Source organism: Lutra lutra, chromosome 18 (genome assembly GCF_902655055.1).
Source record: "Lutra lutra chromosome 18, mLutLut1.2, whole genome shotgun sequence".
NCBI lineage: Eukaryota > Metazoa > Chordata > Mammalia > Carnivora > Mustelidae > Lutra > Lutra lutra.
The window spans coordinates 691,384-713,374 of record NC_062295.1 but is presented as its reverse complement, the minus strand read 5'-3'; the positions used below and the strand labels follow the sequence as shown (position 1 = coordinate 713,374).

The window sequence follows — 21,991 nt, the reverse complement described above, 5'->3', positions numbered from 1 at the left end:
CCCAAGTTGGTGCCTGCTGGGCTCTCCTCCGCGCAAGTGGCAGGAAGGGTGTGCCCGAGTGTGGGATCGGATGGTTCCAGGGACGCAGACGGGACAGAGATGCCGGAGGAAACGGGGCACCTCGGACAGGCTCCCTGGGCTCTCCTCTGCCCCCATCCTCACCGCTGGGAGTTTGCACATGGAGGTCGGGGAGGCCCGGCGCCTGGGCAGACAGGGCCCCGGGGCTCTGCTCCGTTCTCAGGGGAGCCAGACCCCGCGGCTGCACGTTGTCTCTCTCCAACACCTGCTGTGCCCACACTACGTGACCGCCTGCGCCCCAAGCTGGGCTTTATTCCAGAGGGGTGAGCGGGCGAACCTGCACGAAGGCAGCCCCGCAACACGGCGGAAACACCCCCTGCGCCGTCCTTCCACTCACGTCCGAGGCCCGGCATCCACGGGCGACTTGCCCCGCGCCCTCCACGTTTCAGTCTAAATGCTTACACGGTCTTAACGTCTACTCCATCCCAGGACACGAGGGACCCTGTGAGCGGGCAGGTCACTCCGCTGGGGCGTCCTGTGTAAGGTCCTGTGTAAGGGCTGTCGAGAGGCCCCTGGGGCTGGCCGGCGGGTCTGCTTTCCCTCAGGGTTTCTCAGACACACCTGCCGGCGCAGCGGTACCTTCCGGCGCAGCGGTCCCATCTGCTCCGCACTGGGTCCTTCCGGGGCTCGGCTGCGACACACGGGAGCGCGGGCAGCGAGTGCTCTCCGCAGGAGCGTCTGGTCAGACCGGCGGCTTTGGGCCTGGGTTGCTGTGGGCTCTCAGCACGCCGCGAGGGGCCAGGGGGAGACACCGTGTCTCAGCGTGGCTGCCGGCTGGGCTGGTCACGCATGGAGAGGTTGGCCCCTGGCCCCGCCGCTGCTGGGCCTTCTAGTGGTGACGGTGGCCGTGTGTCCGGGCGGTCTGCGGGTCGCCGTGAGGGTTTGCCCAGACAGGCCCTCCGTGGCTAGAGGTGGGTGCTGGTGGCCAGCAGCGCGAGAGGGGCTCTGAGGGGCAGGTGTGAGGCCCCCCACCTGCCCGGCGCCCCACCCAGCACAAGCACGGGCTTCCGGCCGTGGGGGCCGGAGGCAAGGTCACTGTCTCGGCAGCCCTCGGGCCGCACAGAGCAGTGGAGGGAGCTGCAGCCGCCACCTTCCCCTGTGGCCCGAGAGCTGCACCGAGAACACCAGCCGTCGCGTCTTGACGGGGATCCAGACAAACAGGACGTTTCCGTGAGCGCGCGGAGAGCTGCCAGACTCAGCCAGAGCGCGGCCCAGACTCCTGAGAGGAGGACGCAGAGCCGAGCTTTGGGGACACCTGCCCGCCCGGTCACTTGCTCGTGCAGCAGAGAGAGACTGGGGAGCTGAGAGGAGGGGGAGGGGCCTGCTGGCCTGGGGAGACGAGGTGGGAAGTCAGGCCCCCGGGCAGGAGGCACAGGGATGTGGCACGCACCGGCTCGGCTCGGGCAGGAGCCCCGGGGCTCCGCCTGGGGGAGAGACTGCGGCCCGGGGGCTGTTAGCGTTGCAGACAGTGAAGGATGAGAAATCATCGATGTGGGGGCTCAGAACCAAGAACACTGGGTTTCCAAGTTAATCCTGGGAGAGCCGTGAATCCACACATCTCAGGTCACACCTCGTAAAACGCCGTCGTAATCCGTAAAACTGACACGACCCATCGAAAGCACAGCTCCTCCTGCCAGACCCTCATTAGGCTGGCGTCTGGGACCTCACGTTCGTCCCCGATGGCTGGGATCAGGACCCGGCTGAGACGCAGGCTGTCGGCCGTGGGTCACCTCCTGCAGGGGACAGCTGAAGCAGACCAGCGCCCGGTGCTGACAGGCCCGCTGGGGAGGACGAGTGGGAGCCCGGCTGCCGGGAGGCCCGACCTCGACACCCCCGCCCACGCCAGGGGATAGCCTGCTCTGCTTGGTGGACGGCCGTGGGCTTCTGAAGGTCACGCCGGTTGCACAAGTACGTCCGTTCGGTCACGTGTGCGGATGAACTCTGGCCCTTCTCCTCGAGCCTCTGGGGCGACCGTGCGGTGTTCTGGTCTCCCCACTTTTCGCAGTCGCCGTGGAAACACGTCTGGCCACTGCCCAGCTCGCCAGGTCCCCCTCCTGTCTTCGCTGCTCCTGGGGGCGCAGGCGGTGGCTGGCGAGCGCCGTAACGGCTTCCTCTCCAGCCTCGGGCTGCCTCCACCCTTCCCGGGACTCGCCCCGGGACGGTTCTGGAACGCGCAGAATCCCCGCTGCAGCCCCACAACCGAGTCCTCGTGAGGAAGAGCCCTCGGCCTCGCAGCGGCACGTCACAGCCGGGGCACGTCGTCCTCGGAAGCCCGGAGGAAGCCAGCGCTGCCCAGGACGCGGGCACAGCACGGGTTGTGCAGCTCGAGACCGGTAACTCGGAACCCAGTGAAAAGCAAACTCCTCCCCTTCTGGAGATGCTGTCACTGGCCACCTACGCGCCACGCACGGGCCACGGCCGGCTACGCGGGGTCCCAGAGGCAGGGCTGCACAGCACATAAGCTGCAGAGCCCGGAGCCCACCGAGTTCAGGAACAGGCAGAGTGACAGGCGGCGGCGGTCAGTTCACAGGTCGTAGGGTGGGGGTTGGGGGCAGTCTGGGATGGAAGCTTCTGGGTTTTATGGTGGTTTGCACAAGAGTCAGCATCTGGGAAAAGCCTTTGCACTGGGTGCTTCAGAGGCGCGCGACCTCCCACGTGTGTCCAGGAGACTGAGGAGCGGAGAATGCCGAGTGGCCAGGGACGCACGGCTCCCGACGGGCTCCCAAGCCCGTGCCGCCGCGGGGCCGCCTCTTCACGCCTGGACGCCTCCTTCCCAGGGGCCCCGCTCGGCGGCCACGGCCTCTGAGAGCTGGCTGGGCTGGCAGAGCCTGGTGCCCTCGGGCAGGGCATGGGCACAGTAGCCTCCCCTCGCCACCCTCCAGCACCCAACGACGGCGTCCTAATCAGACCGAAGAGATTATTTTTAAGTCACTAAACCGCCTACAACACGCACCGCTGCTAGGAGGACGCTCCAGAAGGCCCGGCTGCGAGGCGGCTTCAGGCGCAGCCCCCCCGCCGGCCGGCCCCAGCCGTCGCACTCCGACCAGAGACTTTGTGACCTTGGTTCTTAAGACCAAGAGGCTACGTTGTCTCTAGGGTGAGCCCCACGGGGACGCTGCCGCCACGCGGTGAGTACCAAGTCCGCAGACGAGCCAGCGGGACTGGGACACGGGGGGGGGGGGGGGACGCTGGACGTCTAGACCCCGTGTCACCCCAGACGTTGTGGCGGCACCCGCCGAGGCTGCTCCAGGCCTCTGAGGGGACAGTGGCCTGCCCCAGCTCACGGTGCCCAGAAAGTGGAGGAGGTCGGGCTCCACGAAGCCACACGGAAGGGAGGATCAGCCAAGCCCGTCCCAGCACGTGCCCAGGTCCAGGCCGGCCTCACACAGAGTCACTGGGGCCACGGCTCGGAGGACAGGGCGGCCAGACAGGGCCCGTCACCGGACTTCTGGGTGCGCAGTGAGAGCCTCGTCCACCTCCCGCAGGACTGAGGACACCTGTGGACAGTCACCATCGCGGTGGCCCCACACTCAAACGCCAGCCCCAGGCCCCACAAAGCCGCCAGCTCCCAGGTCGGTGGGTGGGCGTCCGGCAGCCCCAGAGGCCAGAACTGAGGTGTCCACAAGTTGGGGCCCCGCAGGGCTCTAGTAAGAACTACCTGCGACCAGCCGAGGCGCGGACACGCGCGGGGCCCGGCCCTCCAGACACCTCCCCACGCCAGCCGCCCCGTCCTCCACAGCGTCCCCCTGGGCCTGGGCTCAGACACCGCCCCGTCCCCTCCAGGTGGTCCTCGTCCTCAGCGGGAACCTGAGCTTCCTGAACTGGCTGACCATGGTGCCCAGCGTGGCCTGCTTCGATGACCTCACCTTGGGGTTCTTGTTTCCCTCTGGGCCTGGCTGCCTCAAGGGCCGAGTCCTGAAGCTGCAGGAGGAGGCCGCCCGAGGGCTCCGGCCCCCCCCGAGATACGGTGAGTGGACAGCAGAGCCACTAGCCAGAGTCCCGGCTTGGGAGTGAGGGGCCGCCGAGGGCCCGAGCCCCAGAGCAGAGCTCAGCCCCCCGTCCCCCTCTCTGCCCCCCACCAGGCTGCATGGTGCGGCGGGCGGTGCATGTGGCCCTGGGCGTCCTGGTGGCCTGGCTCAGTGTCCCCGTGGTCGTCAACCTGCTGAGTCCCACGCAGGTCATGAACACGTCCTTCAACCCTCTCAGGATCGTCAACACGTACGGCGCCTTCGGAAGGTACGGGCACGGCGGCTCCTTGCCCCAGCCCCTGCGCATACACGGGGACCCGGGGCCCTGAGGGACCCCCCGACCCTCCGTGTGCCAGAGCCCCCTCCTCGGTCTCCCCACAGCATCACCAAGGAGCGCACAGAGGTCATCCTGCAGGGCACGGCCAGCCTCAACGCCAGCACGCCGGACGCCGTGTGGGAGGACTATGAGTTCAAGTGCAAGCCCGGGGACCCCGGGCGGCGGCCGTGCCTCATCTCCCCCTACCACCACCGCCTGGACTGGCTCATGTGGTTCGCGGCCTTCCAGGTAAGGGCCTCTGCTGTCCTCCCCACCGGCTGTGTTCCCAAGGCTGCAGCCCCCGCGGTGGGGACGCCCAAAGTGTGGCCGGTGGGGTGCGGTCGCTGCCTCACGTGACCACCCCGCACCCCGCATCTTCCTTCTGGGTCTTCCCCTTGCTGTTCTCTGCCAGCACAGGCCCTGCCTCTGGGCAGCAGTGCCCCTCCCAGGTGGGGGTCTCCGCATCGCCCGGACCGGACCGCCTCGCACAAGGGTCTGTGGGTGCAGAGGGCCACGGGGTCACTCACGGGGTCACTATCAGCAATGGCAGGACGAGCCTGCTAGGGCTGTCCCTGTCCCGTCTGCCTCTCACGTGAGACCCCCAGGGCCGGCAGGCGACAACACTGAGAGGCCACCACCTCTCCCCCCGAGAAGGGGACCGCTGCAGGACGCCCCCCCCCCCCCGCCGAGAGGAGCCATCTGCAGACCCCTGCCCAGTGAGCCAGGGCTGGGCGCGAGTGTGGACCCACCACCAGGAGGGCTAACCCCCCACCACAGCTGAGGGGGAGCAGGCGGGGAGCTGAGGGCCCTGGGCCCACGGTCGGGTTGCCTCCCCCCAGAGGGCTCCCTGCGTCCCCAGCTCTGCCTGGAGCCAGCACCCCCTCCCTCTCTCGCCCCAGACCTACGAGCACCACGAGTGGATCCTGCACCTGGCAGGCAAGCTTCTGGCCAACGACGCCACGGCTCTGTCCCTGCTGGCCCTCAACCCTTTCGAGAACAGGGCGCCCCCCAGGTAGGACTCCCCTCCTGCACGGGACCCTTGGCCCCTGCAGCCTCTCGGGGCCCCTCCTCCAGGGGCAGCCACAGCCAGCTTGGAACCCCTGCAAGCGCACAGGTACAGGTCCCCTGCGCTGGGAGCCCCCAGCGGCCGGTCCTCAGTGCCTGCGGGCTCTGGGGCTGAGGGCCCTTTGCAGATGTCACCTGGGCCCCCGCGGTCCCTGGGCCGGGTCCGTGTGCCACTCCCAGCAGTGGCAGCTCGGCAGGCAGCGGGACGGGCCGCCTGACACGGGGTCTCCCCTCGCAGGTGGGTCCGGGGAGAGCACTACAGGTACAAGTTCAGCCGCCCCGGGGGCCGGCACGCTGCCACAGGCAAGTGGTGGGTCCGCAGGAGGCTCGGGCCCTACTTCCCCCCGGTCAGCCTCCCAGACCTGAAGGACTACTTCCAGTCGCGGGAGTGGCCGTACCCCGAACTGCCGTAGGAGCGGCCCCGGGCCTGCGCGTGGACCAATAAAAGCAGAAACGCGGCTGCTGGAGTGAAGGCTCGTGTGCCCAGGCCCCGCCGCCCTGCGTCCTGACCTCTTGGAAAGCAGGCTCAGTGAGCAGGGGCTCCCCGGGCCAGCGTGTCCCCCCCTTTCCTCCTGAGTTCGACACACGGAGCCCTCGTAAAGCCCCTGACCCTCTGGAGTCCATCGGCACCTGCCGCACAAGGGAGGGCGGGTCTCCAGTCAGGCCCTTCTGCCCGGGCAGCTGAGCCCCATTCGCCACCTGGTGTGGCCTCAAGGAAGCTGCCACTCCCTGTGCTCTTGGCCCCCGTGGCTGTCCCCCCGCATCCAGGATAGGCCTGGGAAAGGGAGAGGCCAAGGCGGCCGGTCCTCCCCTCACGCCTGCCCCCTTCTCAGAACCTTCGTGCCTCCCCAGGGGGGACGTGTCCGGCATCCGGAGGCATGGACAGAAGCCCCTTGTTCCTCCCCAGGTGGGCCACCTCCTCCTCCCTCCTCTTGCCCACATCCCCCCACCCCGACCCCCTGACCCGTGGAGGGGGCTCAGCTGGGGACACCGGGCCTGGGCCCTGCCCTGGGTGTGCCCGCTGCGGCTCGGGCCGGCCGGGCCCTCTGCCGCCTGACGTGTGTGCGGCCCCAGTCCTAAGGCCTGACGTGAGCTGCGAGCAAACAGCTCCCACCAAGGGCGGCACCCCTGCTGCACCAGCGGCCCAGCACTTGTGGCCCAGCCCCTGCCCATCACCCCTCCCGTCTCCCGCAGCTCCCCTCCCTCCCTCCCTCGACCCAAAACCGCCCGGAGGGCCACGCTGCTCCAGGGAGGGTCCCGGCGGGAACGCGGTGGTTCAGGCAGGAGGCCTGGCCGAGGTGGGTACAAGCGCGGGTCTGTGTGCAGCGCCCGCCCCCGAGAGCCTGCCCGGGGGGCCGGCCCGTCCAGGTGCCAACAGAGAGGCCGTGTTCCTGCTCGCAGGGAAACAGGCTCCCAGTGTCTATCTCAGAACAGACGCAGCCTCAGACGGGGAGCCCGGAGCCAGCAAGTCTGCCCGCGGCCGCCACACGGAGCGGAGCACCGGCCCACCGTGGCCTGCGCGGCCCTTCCTGGGGGGCCGTCTGGCCGGGGGCACCAGAGTGGGCAGGGACCCAAGGAGCTTACGCCTTGGCCCGGGCGGCCGCTGCCTGTCCTCGCTGCATGCCGGGCTCCCTGCCCCCCCCCGGGGCCTCAGAACCCCTGCCTGGGGGCTCCCCTCCGGGCCTCCCCCCACCCTTCAGCAGGCCTCGTGCCCTGGAGGCGCCCCTGTCCTGGGACAAGACAAACATGTGCTCGCCGTGGAGACCACTGCAGGGGACTCCGAGTCCCGGCCATGGGGCCTCTGACAGAGGAGCCCCCTCAGGTCTCCCCCAGCCCCACCCACGTGTCAGCAGACAGCCCCTCCCAAGGTCCCCCCGCTCGCTAGCACAAGCCTGGGCTCAGCACGTCACCCCAGTGGCCTCCCAGGCTGCCGGGCCGACACGCACACCCCCACACAGCCCTCAGGGCCCACGCTGCTCCTGGTCGCACGCCAGGCAGGTGGGGGCTCGGCCCGGCCCCCAGTGGCAGGCAGCAGAGATACGGGCAGGGCCGAGCGCCCACCCCAGGAAGGGGAAAGGCCAAACTCCATTTGCCTCCGCTCTGCCCGACACTGCTCTCTCCCGGAATCCGTGGTTTCCACGCAAGACAGGGGGCTCGGGGACACAAGGTGTGAGCCCCCCGTTCCCCGCCGGGGCTGAGGCGCCGCGGACAGCTGAGCCCAGGCGGACCGAGAGCGTCTTTCCTCCCCGCTGGCGAGGACCGGATGTGGCAGAAGCAGCAGCTCAGGCTTTGTCAACATGCCAGGGGCGCTGCCCTCACCTTCCGGGGGGGGGGGGGGGCACCAAGGTTAAGGGAGGGGCTTGACCCTGGGGCGCCGAGCCCTCTTGATCCCGCAACTACGCAAGGGGCCGTGTGGGAGTGTGGGAGACTGGGCGGGGGCATCTGCTGGGCCGCCGGGAGGGTCCGCACCTCCTCGGATCCGAGAGCTGCGGGGGCGTCGGGTCTCCCCGGGGTTCGGCACCTGCCCCGGGACGGTCCTGTGCCCAAGAACGGGACGGCTCACCGCCACCGGCCCAGATGGGGCCCGAGGACCGAGCAGTTCCCGCCCCCAACAGTTCCACTCAGTTTCGGGTGCAACTACTCCCGCTGTCCGCCTCGTGTCCCTGTGACCTCGGGAGCGGTCCCGCACTCGGGCGAGATGGCCCTTCTCCACTCGCGATGCGGATTTGGGGCTTTCCCTCCCACCTCGTCAGTCTCGAAGCCCCGACGTGGCGTTTTCCTGTCAGCCCTGCGGTCGCCGGTCCGTCCTGCGGGTCCCAGTGCTCGCTCTCCACCGTCTTGGGCGGAAAAGTCCCGTGTCTCTCTCTTCCTCCTGCTCTCGGGGAAACGCAGCTGGAGGCCCCAGCCGCAGGCTCTGCCGGACACCGCGAGCCTTCCCGGAATTCTAGAAATGCTAATCTCCCCGCCGTTAACGTCACACCGACAGAGGTGGGGGTTTTGGTTGCCAGAGGAGCGCATGTGGGGCTGTCCCCTCCGCTGTCCCCCCGGCATCTGCCGCCGAACCACGCCTCGGCCCCAACGCCCCGCAGCGCCCTTCGGACTGACGTCCCTCTCAGAAGCGAACGGGCTCGGGGAAGGACGGCCTCCGCGGGCCCCCGCGGCTGCCTGCCTCCCTCTGCCCAGAAGGTCCCCTGCTCCCTGGGGCCGTTCCCCACGTCGACCCCTGCCCGCGCAGCATGAAGACGCCTCCGTCCCCGGGGACGCAGCTTCCAAACCCCGCGGTGAAGTGGGGCTCACGGCACCACGAACAGACCTTCAAGACGAACCCGACACGCCTTCAGCTTCCCTGACGGGAGCGGAAACGCCCACGGGAAAGCGAGCGGAAGTCGGGGCCGCCGCGACCGGCCTTCTGCGAGTCACAGGAGCCGCGAGGGAGCCGTGAAGCGGCGGCAGCGGAACCGGAGCCCCACGGCAAAGCGGACGGAATCCCAGAAGCCCGCAGCCACCGCAAGTGACTCGGGAAGAGACGAAGTCACGAACTTCCACACGAGTGAAGAGGCCGCGTCCGTGTAGACGCCTCCCGACAGAGACCGCGCTAGCCCAGGCGGCCTCACTGCCCTCCCAGGACGGGCGGGAACGGGCGTCGGCCCTTCCCAAACGCTCCCCAAAATCAGAGAAGGGGGCGCTTCCCGACTCTTCTCACGAGGCCGGGTTTACCCTGATTAACCCCAAGACGCCAGCATCTCGGGATTTGTGCAGCCGGAAGCAAATGCCCTCAACGAAACAGCAGCGAGCAGCAGCGCGACAGACGGACGCCGCGCCGTGACCAGGTGGGATCGGTGGGTCCCTTGTGCCAGCAGAACGTGGCGGGGGGAGGGACACGGTCCTCTCGGCTGACGCAGGAAAAGCATTTGACACGATCCAAAACCCTTTCATGAGCAAAGCCGCGCCGGAATGACAGTGATAATAAAATGACGTCAGTGCACCCACAGCCAAGAGCGAACGTGAAGACCTTCCCCGCAGACCCAGACTGAGACCAGAGGGGCCGCTGCCGTCCGTGCCCGTGACGCCGACTGAAGTTCCAGCCAGCGCCGCTGGTCAAAACACTACAACGCTTCAGGGGCGCTGGGTGGCTCAGTGGGTTAAGCCTCTGCCTTCGGCTCAGGTCATGATCTCAGGGTCCTGGGATCGAGCCCCGCATCGGGCTCTCTGCTCAGCGGGGAGCCTGCCTCCCCCCCACCACCTACTTGTGATCTTCGTCAAATAAATAATAAATAAAATCTTTAAAAATAAAAAGCTTTAAAGTAAAAAGAAAGAAAAACAGATGACGTGATCCTCTAGAAAAAAATCCCAATGGTCCACCAAAGAAACGTGCACTAGAGCTAACGAAGCAGCTGAGCAGAGCGGCAGGTACAGAAGCAGCACTGAAGTCCGCGACGAGCAGTGGGAAAGCGACACCCCGACAGCAGGCTCACTTACCACTGCGCCCAACGGTAACAGAAAACACCTGCCCCAGAGACTGAGCCAAGGAGGCAAGACACCTGTGCGCCGAGAGCCACGTGACGCTGCTGAAACCCGCGGCGGACAAGGCTGAGGGCAGGGGAGAGACGCACGCCTGCAAGCTCGGACCACAGCGACAAGGTGCGGAACCAGCCAAGGCGGGCTGCGGGCCCAGCGAACCCTCTCCGGACTCTCCAACGGCCTCGCTGTGTAGAAACGGAGCCAACACTCAGTTCCCACGGAACCACAAAGGGCCCCAAATAACAGAAACAACCGTCAGGAAGACGTTGGAGGCTTCACGTTTCCCGACCTAAAAACTTAATACGAAGCTACAGCCATCGAAACGGTGTGGTCCCGCCGCGGCCACAGACCCGTGGACCAGAGGCACAGAACGGAAGCCTCGCGAACCTTCACTCACGTGGTCAATGATTCCTGACCAGGATGCCGCGACCCCTGTGGGGAGAGGGCAGTTGGGCGGGAGAGCAGGAGCTAGAGCACTGAAGAACGGAGCTGCGCGCTCGCCTCAGACTGCGCTCAGAAATCAACCCAGAAAACGGGCGCCTGGGGGGCTCAGTGGGTCAAGCCTCTGCCTGCGGCTCAGGTCGTGATCCCAGGTCCTGGGGTCGAGCCCCGCATGGGGTGATTCTGGTTCAGCGGGGAGCCTGCTTCCTCCTCTCTCTCTGCCTCTCTGCCTACTTGTGATCTCTGTCAGATAAATAAATAAAATCTTTTTAAAAAATAAGCAATGAAATTCCCAGGAGAAAACATGAATTTAACAATGGATTCTGAGGACACCAACAGCAGGAGCAGCAAGAGGAAAACCAGATAGACTGGACAAGAAATTTAAAACTTTTGTACACCTAAGGACGTTATCAGGAAAGTGAAAAGACAAGCCACTGAGTGGGAGAAAATATGTGCAAACTATCTACCTGTTAAGAGTCTAGCATCCAGGACATACATGGAACCTGCGCAGCTGAGCATCAAAGACGACAAAGCCCGGCTCAAAAGGACTTGATCAGGGGCGCCTGGGGGGCTCGGTCGGTTAGGCCTCTGTCTTCAGCTCAGGCTCCTGGGATCGAGTCCTGCGTCGGGCTCCCTGCTCAGCGGGAGCCTGCTTGAGCCCGCCCGCACGCCCGCCTGCCCGCCTGCCCGCCCGCACGCTCGCTCGCTCGGACAAATACGTAAAATCTTTAATTAAAAAAAGGACTTGCCCAGCCTTCTTTCCAACAGACACACGGTGGCCACGAAGCACACGAAAGGATTCTCAACATCTTCAGTCACTACAACACCTATGTGAAAAGCACATCCACACCCACTTGGATGGCTGTGAGGTTTGCTTTGAAGATTTTATTTGACAGACAGAGGTCACAGCAGGCAGAGAGGCAGGCAGAGAGAGAGGAGGAAGCAGGCTCCCCGCTGAGCAGAGAGCCCGATGCGGGACTCGATCCCAGGACCCTGAGACCATGACCTGAGCCGAAGGCAGAGGCTTAACCCACTGAGCCACCCAGGCGCCCCCGGGGCTAGATTCTCTTAAGGCCAAAACGTAAGGGGGTGCTCAGCCAGTGCAACAGAAAGTGGGTGTTCGGGGCCAACATACGACCACACATGAACTCTCTTACAGATGTGCAGCTGCCGACTGGTCATGGAAATTTTGAGTCAAGAGCAGCCACGCTTACACGACACATAAGCTCTCGGCCGTCTAGACGGCTTTCTGCCAAGGTGCCTGCCCTGCCCTCACCTGGAGTCAGCTCGACGCCTAGCACAGATGGGGTTCTGCCTCACCTCTCCAAGGTGAGTGGCCACCTTGCTCCACTGGGACTAAGCTGGCCGGGCGGGCAGCAGACTGCGGGGAAGAACCACCTTGTCCTGAAGACGTGGGACTCCTTAAATGGCCTTTGAATGGAACCAGAAGCCTTTCAGGGCCAAAACATTTGAGAACAAAACCAATGAAACCCAGTCCGGTCCTTTGAAAATGCTAGTGAACTAGATAAACGTCTAGCTACAAAATCAAGGGGAAAGGAGCGAAAATACAGGTTATCAGTACCAAGAAGGAAAGAGTCATCACTACGGGTCCTACGACACTGAAAGGGAAACGAGAATATTATCGACTTCATTCTCATGGATTTCACTTACTAGATGAAATGAAAACTATTCCACGAAAGATGTAAGTTACTAAAACTGACTTACAAAGAAACAAAACCCAAGGCGCCCCAAAACAATGAGATGAAGTGAATTCGTGAATAAAAACCTCACAAAGAAAATTTCAGGCTGGGGTGACTTAGATGAGAAAACGCACTCGGTCTGTTCCACCCAACATTCAGTGGAGAGAAACAGCCCAAACACTGCCACACTGCTGGTCAGAACAGGAAAACGTGCGAATGTATATCCTACCGTACGACCCAGCCATTTTACGTCTCTACCAAGAGAAATGAGGAAGCAGACCGGTGAGCACTGCTTTTAGCAGATTTATCCAGAGTAGCCAAGGACTAAGAAACAGCCCAAGGGTCCATCAGCAGAAGAGGGGACAAGTCCATTGCATTGTATCCACTGGTGACAGGTTTTATGGACATGAGTGACACATTTGTTTTTTTTTTAAAGATTTTTTTATTTATTTATTTGACAGAGAGAGATCACAAGTAGGCAGAGAGGCAGGCAGAGAGAGAGGAGGAAGCAGGCTCCCCGCTGAGCAGAGAGCCCGATGCGGGGCTCGAACCCAGGACCTGGGATCACGACCTGAGCGGAAGGCAGCGGCTTAACCCACTGAGCCACCCGGGCGCCCCTGCGTGACACATTTGAACCTCAAAACCATACTGAGGCAATAATGAATCCAGACACAAAAGAATATGCACCAAAGGTTCCATTTATGTGGAACTCTAAGAAGGAAAAGAGCCTCAGCTGCAGTGACAGAAGACAGGTCAGTGGTCACTAGGGCGACGCTGGGGAGGGGCTGACTGGGAAGCAGGAACAAGGGAGGATGTGGGGGGCTGGAAAGGCTCTATCCCGGCCACACGGTAGGTAACACGGTGTGCACACTTGCCAAATCCACGAGGCTGTACACTTAAAGTGGGTGCGTTTTTTTTAATTTTATTTATTTGAGAGAGAGAGAATGAGAGAGGGAGCATGAGGGGAGGTCAGAGGGAGAAGCAGACTCCCCACCAAGCAGGGCCCCCGATGTGGGACTCGATCTCGGGGCTCCAGGATCATGACCTGAGCCAAAGGCAGTTGCTTAACCAACGGAGCCACCCAGGTTCCCAAAGTAGGTGCGTTTTGTGTAAATTGCAACGGACCCTCCAAACAAAGCTCTGATTTGTAGCGTTTTAACTTCCACAACCCAAGTACACCCACTGCTCGCGGTTTTGAGCAAGCGACGTGTCGTCACTCCGTGCGGAGCAGAGAAGGCTACGGGACCAGCTCTCGCGGCCGTGTGGGCCAGCACCGGCTCCTGAACGCTACCACCTGCGCCTCAAAAAAGTTGCTTTTGAAAACAGAAGATGACGAAGACCCTGAAACATCTCCGACGCGCACTGGCAACGCCGGTGCAGACGGAGACACAGCGCCGTCGAACGCCCGTGGGACCCAGCAGCTCCCCACCGCGGGTGATCACAGCTGACGCGTGGACAGGCGCCCCTAGGAGGCCCCACCGAGGGCCACAGCAGCCCTGCTCCTAAAGACAAAAACGGCCAAGGACTCATCACCAAGAGCAGCACGGACGACCGGCGCTCGTGGAATCGCTTCCAGCCGAGAGGACGACAGTCTGCAAGCTCGGGCAGACGGGGTGAGTGGCGCGGGTGGTGTCCTCACGCGTGCAGACGTGGGGGCCAGCGCTGGGGGCCCCACCCAGCCGGGCTGATGATGCGGACGGACACCGGGGCCACCAGGGGTCTGGCAGGGTCTGGTTCGTGGCCTACTGGCTGTTCAATGGACAGTCGGTAAAGTCCCCTTGAGAGCACACGTTCTCTGGACTCTCGCGTCAGCTCCAATTACGAAAGCGTTTTATAAAGAAAACCTGTTTTCGTGGTCGCCTGCTGTCCCCAGCGCGTTTACCACGACAGGCTCTGCGCTGCTGGTCTTCGCGCGCACACGGCACCATGAAAGCAGAGCGCACGTGTGCGTCCCGGGAGTCCGGGTGTCCCTAAGTCCCCGCCCTCCTGTGTGTCTCGACCGCGCCACGGCTTGTTACGTCCCTCCCCACCCCCCACTCCCGCTCTTTCACAGTGTCTCCTGTCCCCTTTCTAAGCGGCCTCAGGACCTGCTCCAGCCCAGGCAGGGACCGGGAAAGCCTCGCGTGCCCCCTCTCTCCACAGAGGGCTCCAGGCCGGTGGCTCGGTCCCCCCGTGAGCGTGCGCGTAGCCACCCGAAGGCAGCGTGGAACCAGAGGGACACGCGCGAACCCGACAAAGTGTCACACGGCACCGAGGACCGGCCGGCCGCCCCGCTCCCACCCACGTCTACCTGCAAGGACAGCTCGGTTTAAGACCGAAAGCCAGGAAAGCAGGGACGGGCAGAGCCCGCGAGACCAGATGATGCCTCCTGCTGAGGGGCGAGTGATGCCTTTGTCCTCAGGGAGGGTCGCCGGCGAGGCACCTCCTCCTGGCACTGGCTCTGGCGGGCGCTGCACCTGGGCGCGAGGCCGCCGCGCCAGCCCTGCAGCTGCAGGCCTTTCTGCGCTGGGCACACATTTGCATCTCAATAGCCCCGATTAACATTTAAGGAGCCAGCTGTCCGCGCCACGGGGAAAGGGGGGAAACCGCCTTGTTCCTTTAAGGGGTGGGCTCAAGGCTCTCCGTCCAGCGGCCTTCATCTCCCCACTGGGTCTTCACACTCACGCAATTCTTCTCCGTGAAAAAATGCCGAGCGCCACTAGCGAGTTATCAGGGCCCGACTGTGTCTGCATCAATGGCCCTCAGTCCATTGTGGCCGTCGTGCAGCTGCAGGGCTGGCGCAGAGCAAGCTGCCCGGCTGGGCTCTGTCCCTCTGTCTGTCCGTTGTCACCGGGCACCGCGTCCAGCGTGGCCTGTCACTGCCCCATCAAACGGAAGTGGACAGCATGTTCAGAGCTCCCGCACTGCCCTGGGGGTCGAGCCAGCCAGCACCCCCACCCAGCCCAGGGAGCCACCGGCCCCGCTGCTCTCCCCCGATCCCCGCACGGCCACCAGCGCTGAGGCCTCCCCTTGCCGGCCACCGCCCCGAGCAGGGTCTTGGCTCGCAAGTCTGCCCGGAGGCGGCCTCTGGCAGGTGTCAGTTGTAGGGAGTTCATTGGCGTCCCCCAAAACTCACGTCCACTCAGAACCTCAGAACATGACTTTCTTCAGAAAAAGGGTCTCGCGGGTGTAATTAACTAAGAAGAGGTCATGCTGGAGGAGGGCGGGCCCCGAATCCAGTGTCTGGTCCTTGTAGTAAGAGGAAACAGGCACAGGAAGAAGACCATGCGACCCCAAACCCCCTGTCCCCAAGATCGACACACCCAGCAACAGTGGAGGCCGTGGTCTGGGCCCCAGAGAGCCCCGCACACGCAGGATGGCCACTCAGAGCTCCCCTCCTTTCCAACCTGGGGGGCAGGGGCCAGGTGCCTCCTGGGACAGCAGCCCCACCAAGGTCGGGGTGCAGGGAGGCGGGGCCAACAGCTGTCTGGGCGCTGCCCTACCAAGCGCCGTCTGGCCCCCTGACCCCCACCTGCCCTCATGAGTCCTGGGCCCCCCTCAAGCCCGAGCACCCAGCCAGGAACCACCTGAGACCCTTCACCCCCACCGGGGGGCATCTCGCTCTCAGCACACAGGAGTGCCTGGGTCACCGCGGTCCTGGGGGCCTCAGTGGGCGCTCCCGGGAGGCGGGGCCTCCACCTGAGGAGGGCGAGGGTCTCGGCTCGCACTGGTGGGATTCGGCTTCCCCACCCCCCACCCAAGGGCAGATCCGGAGAAAGTCACTCCTCAGAGCTCTTCTGCAAATTCCTCCCCAGACAGCACGGCGAGGCCCCAGACCCGCGCACCGCCACGGTCCTGCCCCCCGGCGAGAGAGGCAGAGTCGCGGGCAGCACCCACGCTCTCCCACGGCCGTGCGGGCTCGGGTGCGGGCCCGTCAGTCGGACTTAACATGCCGCTTCCCCAACGAAGACCCCAAGGACCAGCTCTGCCCTGGCCAAGGGGAAACGGGGACCGGGTCAGGCTCTGCGCACCTACCTGCTGGGAGGGGACCCGCCCGCCCCCGCCCCCGCCCCCGCGCTGCTGCCACCCCTGGACGCCTGCGGGGTCCCTGACCCGGAAGCTCTGCCGCTCCCGCTTTTCACCCCAGCCCAGGGGGTCGGGCGAAGCCAAACCACGAGAGGCAGGAGAGCTCACCCAGCCGCTCCCGTCCCTGCCACTGGGGACTGGGGGAGTCTGGGGACTCAAAGGCGGGGCCCGAGCAGCCCCACTGTCACCGGCACTCAAGGTTTCCGCAAGGGACACACGCAGGCCGGGCAGACCGGCGGCAGAGTCTCGCCAAACCTCTGAGGAAGCCTCTGGTTTCCGAGTGTGGGGCCGGGGACTGCAGCCCGGGGCGGCGGGCTGCCCTGAGTCCTGGAGTGTCCCGAGGAGGAGAGACGCCCATGCCCTGGGGAGAGAGAGCGAAGGACGCCCAGAGGGGGCGAGGGCGCTGGCGAGGGCCCGTGAGCGCAGCCGCGGCGGGGACGCCCCCGCGTCCGGACGTGTGTGCACAAATGCGCGGCAGCACGGACGGCCGCGCGTGCCAGTGTCACACCGTCCCAGACGGCGCGAGCGGCTAGAGCGTCCACAGCTGGCAGTGACCGCGCAGACCGACCGTCCGCCCCGGAGGCGCCCACGCCGAGGGCGTCCGGCCCAAGGGGCAGCCTCCAAGCAACAGCCGTGTGCCGAGGCATCGGCCGCCCTTTCCCCCACAGGGAGCTCCCCACGAGCTTCGGGATGCCGCGGGAGGGACCCTTCTGGGTCCAGACGCCCCTTCCGAAGGGAGCTCCAACAGCCCGGGGGTGGGGTGGGGGAGCCACGGCCTGCCGGCGCCCACACCCTCAGTCTCGCTGACCCCTCCCTGTGCCCCCTCAGGATGCCCACCAGTGTGGTGGCCACAGCCTTCCGAGAGCCCCGGAAGGTGCTAGGAGGACAGTGACTGTCTGCAGGGCCTGCCCCATCAGCAGCTGCACTGGCCAGACCCACCCAGGGCAGCTGTGAGCCACGAGCCCAGGCAGGAGCCCATCACCCCCCTGCACACAGCCCACTGGCTCATTCCACATTCACTGGTGTCACAGGATCTTAGCTGGCGGGATACAGTCACCAAGGGGGACACCCCTTATCATCCCTGAGTGCTGGGGAGGGGGGGAAGAGCAGCAAAGCACAGAGGGCCTCCAGGTGGAGGCAGCAGCTCTGGAAGCCTCAGGCGGCTCTGCCTGCCAACCACACAGACACACCACTGTCTCTGTCACCTCTAGATGACACCTCTGTCACCACTAGGCTTTCCTTCCCTTGTCCCTAGGGCCAGTGGAGGCCACCTGAGGGGGCTCCATGCGTTCCTGGCATTGGCTTTCCCTCAACCCAGCCATGCCCTAAGGCCCAGACAAAGGCTGCCAGTGCTGGAGGGAAGCCGTGTGGAACCCAGGAAGATGCCAGGACCCCGGACTCAGTGGGACCCACCTTTCTGGGGCCATAGAGTCTGGGGCTCAGGGTCCAAGCGCAGCTCTTCTCAGGAGCAAGACTTAAATGCAAATCACCCCCAGGCACAGGCTGCCACGGAGGGAGGAAACGGAGACGCCGCACGCAGCTGCCACTGCAGCCGGGTGCAGAGAAGCGCGGCCCCAGGGGGCAAGGGGCAAACCCCACAGAGGAGCGGTGCCCCATCCCAGGGCTGAGGGCAGCTAGCCCGCTGCCTGTCGCAGCACAGGGACCCCAGCCGGGCTGACCGCACAGGCTGGACTCCGATCCCAGAGAACAAAGTGTCCTGCTCTGTGGCTGATGGCAGAGGACAATGCCAGACACCAGGACGCCCACTGGTCCCCACACAAAATGGGAGCACTGAGCATGGCTCTGTTCCTGAGAGGGGCGCCCCGCTGGGAGCCACGCACAGCCCTGTCACTCCCGCAAAACTCAGGAAAGAACCCTGAACACGGGAGAGGGGCTGACCCGCGAGGCACACACCGTGGCCCTCACTGGCCTACGGGGCAGGGTCACACACACACACAGGTCAGGGCAGAAGCTGAGAAGACTGGAATGATTCTCCTGCCTCAATGATACCAAGGCCCTGGACTCTGAACCAAGGACCCGCGGGTCACTGCGTAGGCTTGGAAGACTGCCCACCCCACGGGTGCGGTGGCCCATGGGTCCAGATCAGGGCCAGGGAGGGGATGCACCCCTGCCCCGATGTCCTTCATGCCTGCCCCGACTCCTGGGGCTGTGCCAGGTGAGCCCACACAGCCAGGGACTCAGGCTGAGGAGGGGACTCCAAAATGACCCACGGCCTAAGCCCCAGAACCTAGAGATGTGGCCTCACTTGGAAAAAAAGATCTTTACTGTTTTCATGAAATTAAAGATCTCAAGATGAGACCATCCTGGCTTACAAGGAGAGGTCCTGAATCCAGTGACAAGTGTCCTTAAAGAGACACGGAGAAGCCACACGAAGATGGAGGCAGAGACTGGAGGAACGTGGCCACAACACAAGGGACACCCAGAGCCTCCAGAGGCAGGAAGGAGCCTCCCCCAGAGCCTCTGGAGAGAGCACAGCCCCACTAGCACCTTCTTCTCCGACTTTCGGCCTCCAGAACCGTGAGAAAGTCCATTTCCATCGTTTTCAGCCGCCCAGTTTGTGGTGAGTTGTTACGGCAGCCACGGGACAGTAACAGAGCCGCCAGCCCAGAGGTGATGCGGGTGTAACGGGGGCACCCGTCACCCCCACGCTTCCCCGACTTCTCTGGTCAGCCCTGGGGGTACAGCTGCCCTCGGCCTCGTGAGGATTCACCCGACCTCAGGCGACCCCGGATATGTCCCAAGAAAGAAGCAGAAACGCCTCCCCCCGGAGAACTTACACGCAACGGACCGAGTCCTCCAACCCACAGAACACCAAAGCCGCTAAAATATTAGCGGACACTGAGCAGTCCCGTAGCTACGAAAGACGCTCAACTTAGTTACACGTACAGGAGGAAGGTCGGGGCCCAAGCGGTTTACTGTGAATTCCGCCAAGCGCTGACAGGAGCAGTAGCGCCGACTCTCCCCGGGCTCCTCTAGAAAGGACAAACGGAGGGACACCTCCCGGCTCCTTTCATCGGGCCAGCATTACCCTGACACCAGAACCAGGAGACAACACAGCAAAACCACAGACCATCGTCCCTCACAACCACAGAGAAGTCCTTGACAACCTGCTAGAGACGCGCCAGCCCCGTGCCCGTGCGGACGGGCCCACGCGCTGCGGGCACCTGGGCGGCAGCCGACGGGCGCGGGGCTTCTGGTCTCGGCTCAGATCGGTCTCCGGTCGCACCACCGGGCCCCGCGGCAGGCTCCGCAGTCAGCGGGGAGTCTGCTTGAGATCCTCCCTCCCTCCGCCCCTGCCCACGCGATCGGTCTCTCATCCTCTCAAAATAATTAACTAATTAAACGAAGAAAAAAGAAAAGACTCACACTGACCCAGCTGGGTTCACCACAGAAACTGGAAGATCCGTTAACGACTAAGTAAGAAAACACACACGACCTTATCCGTAGGTGCAAAGAAAAACCCAAACCCTACAGAGAATTCGGTATCTACTCGTACTAGGTGAGTTTTCTTACCTGAAGCAAATGAGAAGGGACACCCCCCCCCCCCCCCCGCGCACAGGGGCGACGGCGCGGCCTCGCAGGTCGGGCACAGCACAAGCACGGCTGTCCGCCGCGGCCCTTCAGCGTCACGCACAGATGGAAAGGATACAGGACACGCCGCAGCGAGTCCAAGAAACCTGACGAATGCGGCCGGTGGATCCCCCGTACGTGCAGCTTCAGGACCTGCGGGGACCCTCGGGACGGACAGACTGTCAAGAGCACGCGGAGTCTGCAGGGCGACGGGGCAGGCACGGGTTACCCACGGCCCTTCCTCAGAACCCACAGCCTGTCCCAGGAGTGTGTGCTTCGTGACCGGCCATCACAATGGGATCGTTTCCCAAACAGGAGAGGAGGGGACCTCAGGGTGTCGGTGGGCGTCAGTCCCCTCATCAGGACCTGAGTCATGGCCCAGGTGCCTCAGAGCCCCCGAGGATCCCCACACCACAGCCCTGCCCCTCACCCAGAACTTAATTATGTCCACAAAGACCCTATTTCCAAACAAGGTCATGTTCAGAGGCTCTAGGGACCCCTCTTTGGGGGGGGGGACTACCCAGCCCACCAGGACCCGCAAACCCAGCCTGCCATGGGGAGACACTACCAGCCTCAGCACATTCCCACAGCCTGGGATGCACCCCCAGGCCAGACCCTGGCCACCCTGCCCCCCATCACAGCCTCCCGTGCCAGCACACGTGGGGTGCTCACACACACTTCGAGGGGAAGGCCTCTGACCTCTGACCGGTCTCTCCACTCACAGATCCCCTGGTGGGCCTCCCACCCCAGATTTGATGATGCCCTAGTCCGCTGTCCTCCTGCCAGCTCTCAGCTTGAGGGGCCGACGGGGATGACCCCACAACAGCCTGACGTGGGAGCACTGCCATCAGTGACAACTGGAGGCGGGAGCCTGCGGCCTCGCTAGTTCAGGACTGTAGGGTCTGGCTGGGCTGCCTCCCCAGGAGTCCATCCCCTCCGACGCTCTGGGGTGATTCTGTCTCTGAGAAGAGCGAGAATGTTCCAGGCCTTGCCCCTCCCTCATAGGACTGCTAGGCTCCGGGCGTGGCCTCCTGAGGGACTGGCACCCAGGCCCGCAGGCAGCGCGGAGGTCAGAACTGGACCCGGTACCACGTCCTCGGGCTGCCCCCGGCCCACACCTGAGGGTCGTCAGCACTTCGTGGGCTCATGGTGCAGCCACCTGGGCCTGGGCTTTCCTCCGTGGGAAGTTTTCAATTAGGAATTTAATCTCTTTACTACAAATGTACTCAGACTACTTCCTCCGAAGCAGTCGCCAGAGTTGGTGTCTCTCTAGGAATTTACATGTTGTATCTGTTAACACGTCGTATCCGGTCTCAGCTGCAGCCCCTCGTGACCTTCTTTAAGTCAACAGTGACATAAGGCCAGCGCCCTCTGGACACACAGGAACCACGACAGCCCGCGGCCGGCCTCACGCCGAACCTTACAGCAAAACGACCAGGTTGTCACGCTCCCCGCATCGGGCGCGCGCCTATGCCGCATGCTCTCTTCAGGTTGAAGAAATCGTGGACCATCCCTCATTTGCTCAATTTTTCCATAAACTGGTGCTGAACGTTAAATACATTTCCAGCATCAACTCATACACAAACTGAAACGATCCATTTTCAGATACAAAACTACGTCATCGAGTCCCCGACACGACGCAGCGACGTGCGCACTCGTAAACGCGTACTTGCAAACTATAAATATCTACAAGGCGAGCCGACTCGCTGGCGACAGGGTGCTACTCTCCCGCACCGCTACTTACTTTCACGCCACGCGTTCAGCCTCTTAAGAGGAGCGCGTTCAAGTCCCCCCCACCTTTGCCCTGAAAGTGACCTGTGGCGTCCGGGCCCGGCCACCAGAGCCAGCAGTGGCAGCTGTCAGCGGCATATCAGACGCTGACTTCAAATACCGGGGTGCACACCACAGGGCTGGCCTCACCCCTTGGGGCTGCTGCTTCAAAAAACCCAGAGACCTGCTTTAAACCTGCAAACTCGGAGCCGCCTCCCCGGGCCTCCCTGTGAGCGTATTTATTCACTTCCTTACTTCTAGCGGGCGTGCTTCCTTTCGCTTCCTTTCGCTTGGTGCGTTTTGGTTTTTTTTTTAAGTTTTATTTATTTATTTGACAGACACATCACAAGCAGGCAGAGAGAGGGGAAAGCAGCCCCCGCTGAGCAGAGAGCCCGATGCGGGGCTCGATCCCAGGACCCTGAGATCATGACCTGAGCCGAAGGCAGCGGCTCAACCCACTGAGCCACCCGGGCGCC

General features: G+C 63.8%; 3 protein-coding genes across 5 annotated transcripts in view; all 3 read left to right on the top strand.

The window, feature by feature from the left end:
• Nucleotides 1-5,840, top strand: part of LMF1 (lipase maturation factor 1) — an 83,705-nt gene extending 77,865 nt beyond the window's left edge. For all 3 annotated transcript variants that reach the window (XM_047713326.1, XM_047713328.1, XM_047713325.1), the window contains 5 exons: nt 3,862-4,045; nt 4,161-4,314; nt 4,428-4,611; nt 5,262-5,374; nt 5,666-5,840. In XM_047713326.1, the coding sequence (XP_047569282.1) occupies nt 3,862-4,045; nt 4,161-4,314; nt 4,428-4,611; nt 5,262-5,374; nt 5,666-5,840 (810 nt within the window). The remainder of the gene's footprint in view (nt 1-3,861; nt 4,046-4,160; nt 4,315-4,427; nt 4,612-5,261; nt 5,375-5,665) is intronic.
• A 2,028-nt stretch (nt 5,841-7,868) lies between these two features.
• Nucleotides 7,869-9,654, top strand: LOC125090559 (uncharacterized). Its single transcript, XM_047713330.1, has 2 exons — nt 7,869-8,585; nt 8,629-9,654. The coding sequence occupies exons 1-2, from the start codon at nt 8,005-8,007 to the stop codon at nt 8,867-8,869; spliced, it is 822 nt and encodes a 273-aa protein (XP_047569286.1). The 5' UTR covers nt 7,869-8,004; the 3' UTR covers nt 8,870-9,654.
• Nucleotides 9,655-12,711: 3,057 nt separating this feature from the next.
• Nucleotides 12,712-19,518, top strand: LOC125090558 (translation initiation factor IF-2-like). Its single transcript, XM_047713329.1, has 2 exons — nt 12,712-13,702; nt 14,232-19,518. The coding sequence occupies exon 2, from the start codon at nt 16,018-16,020 to the stop codon at nt 17,044-17,046; it is 1,029 nt and encodes a 342-aa protein (XP_047569285.1). The 5' UTR covers nt 12,712-13,702; nt 14,232-16,017; the 3' UTR covers nt 17,047-19,518.
• The last annotated feature ends 2,473 nt before the right edge of the window (nt 19,519-21,991 follow it).

Bases quoted from the DNA above. Each gene is read 5' to 3' on its own strand.
- LOC125090559 (XM_047713330.1), top strand. From the start codon at position 8,005: ATGGGGCCCGAGGACCGAGCAGTTCCCGCCCCCAACAGTTCCACTCAG. The intron at 8,586-8,628 runs CGGCTGCCTGCC...CCCTGCTCCCTG, and splicing joins ACGGCCTCCGCGGGCCCCCG to GGGCCGTTCCCCACGTCGAC.
- LOC125090558 (XM_047713329.1), top strand. From the start codon at position 16,018: ATGCCGCTTCCCCAACGAAGACCCCAAGGACCAGCTCTGCCCTGGCCA.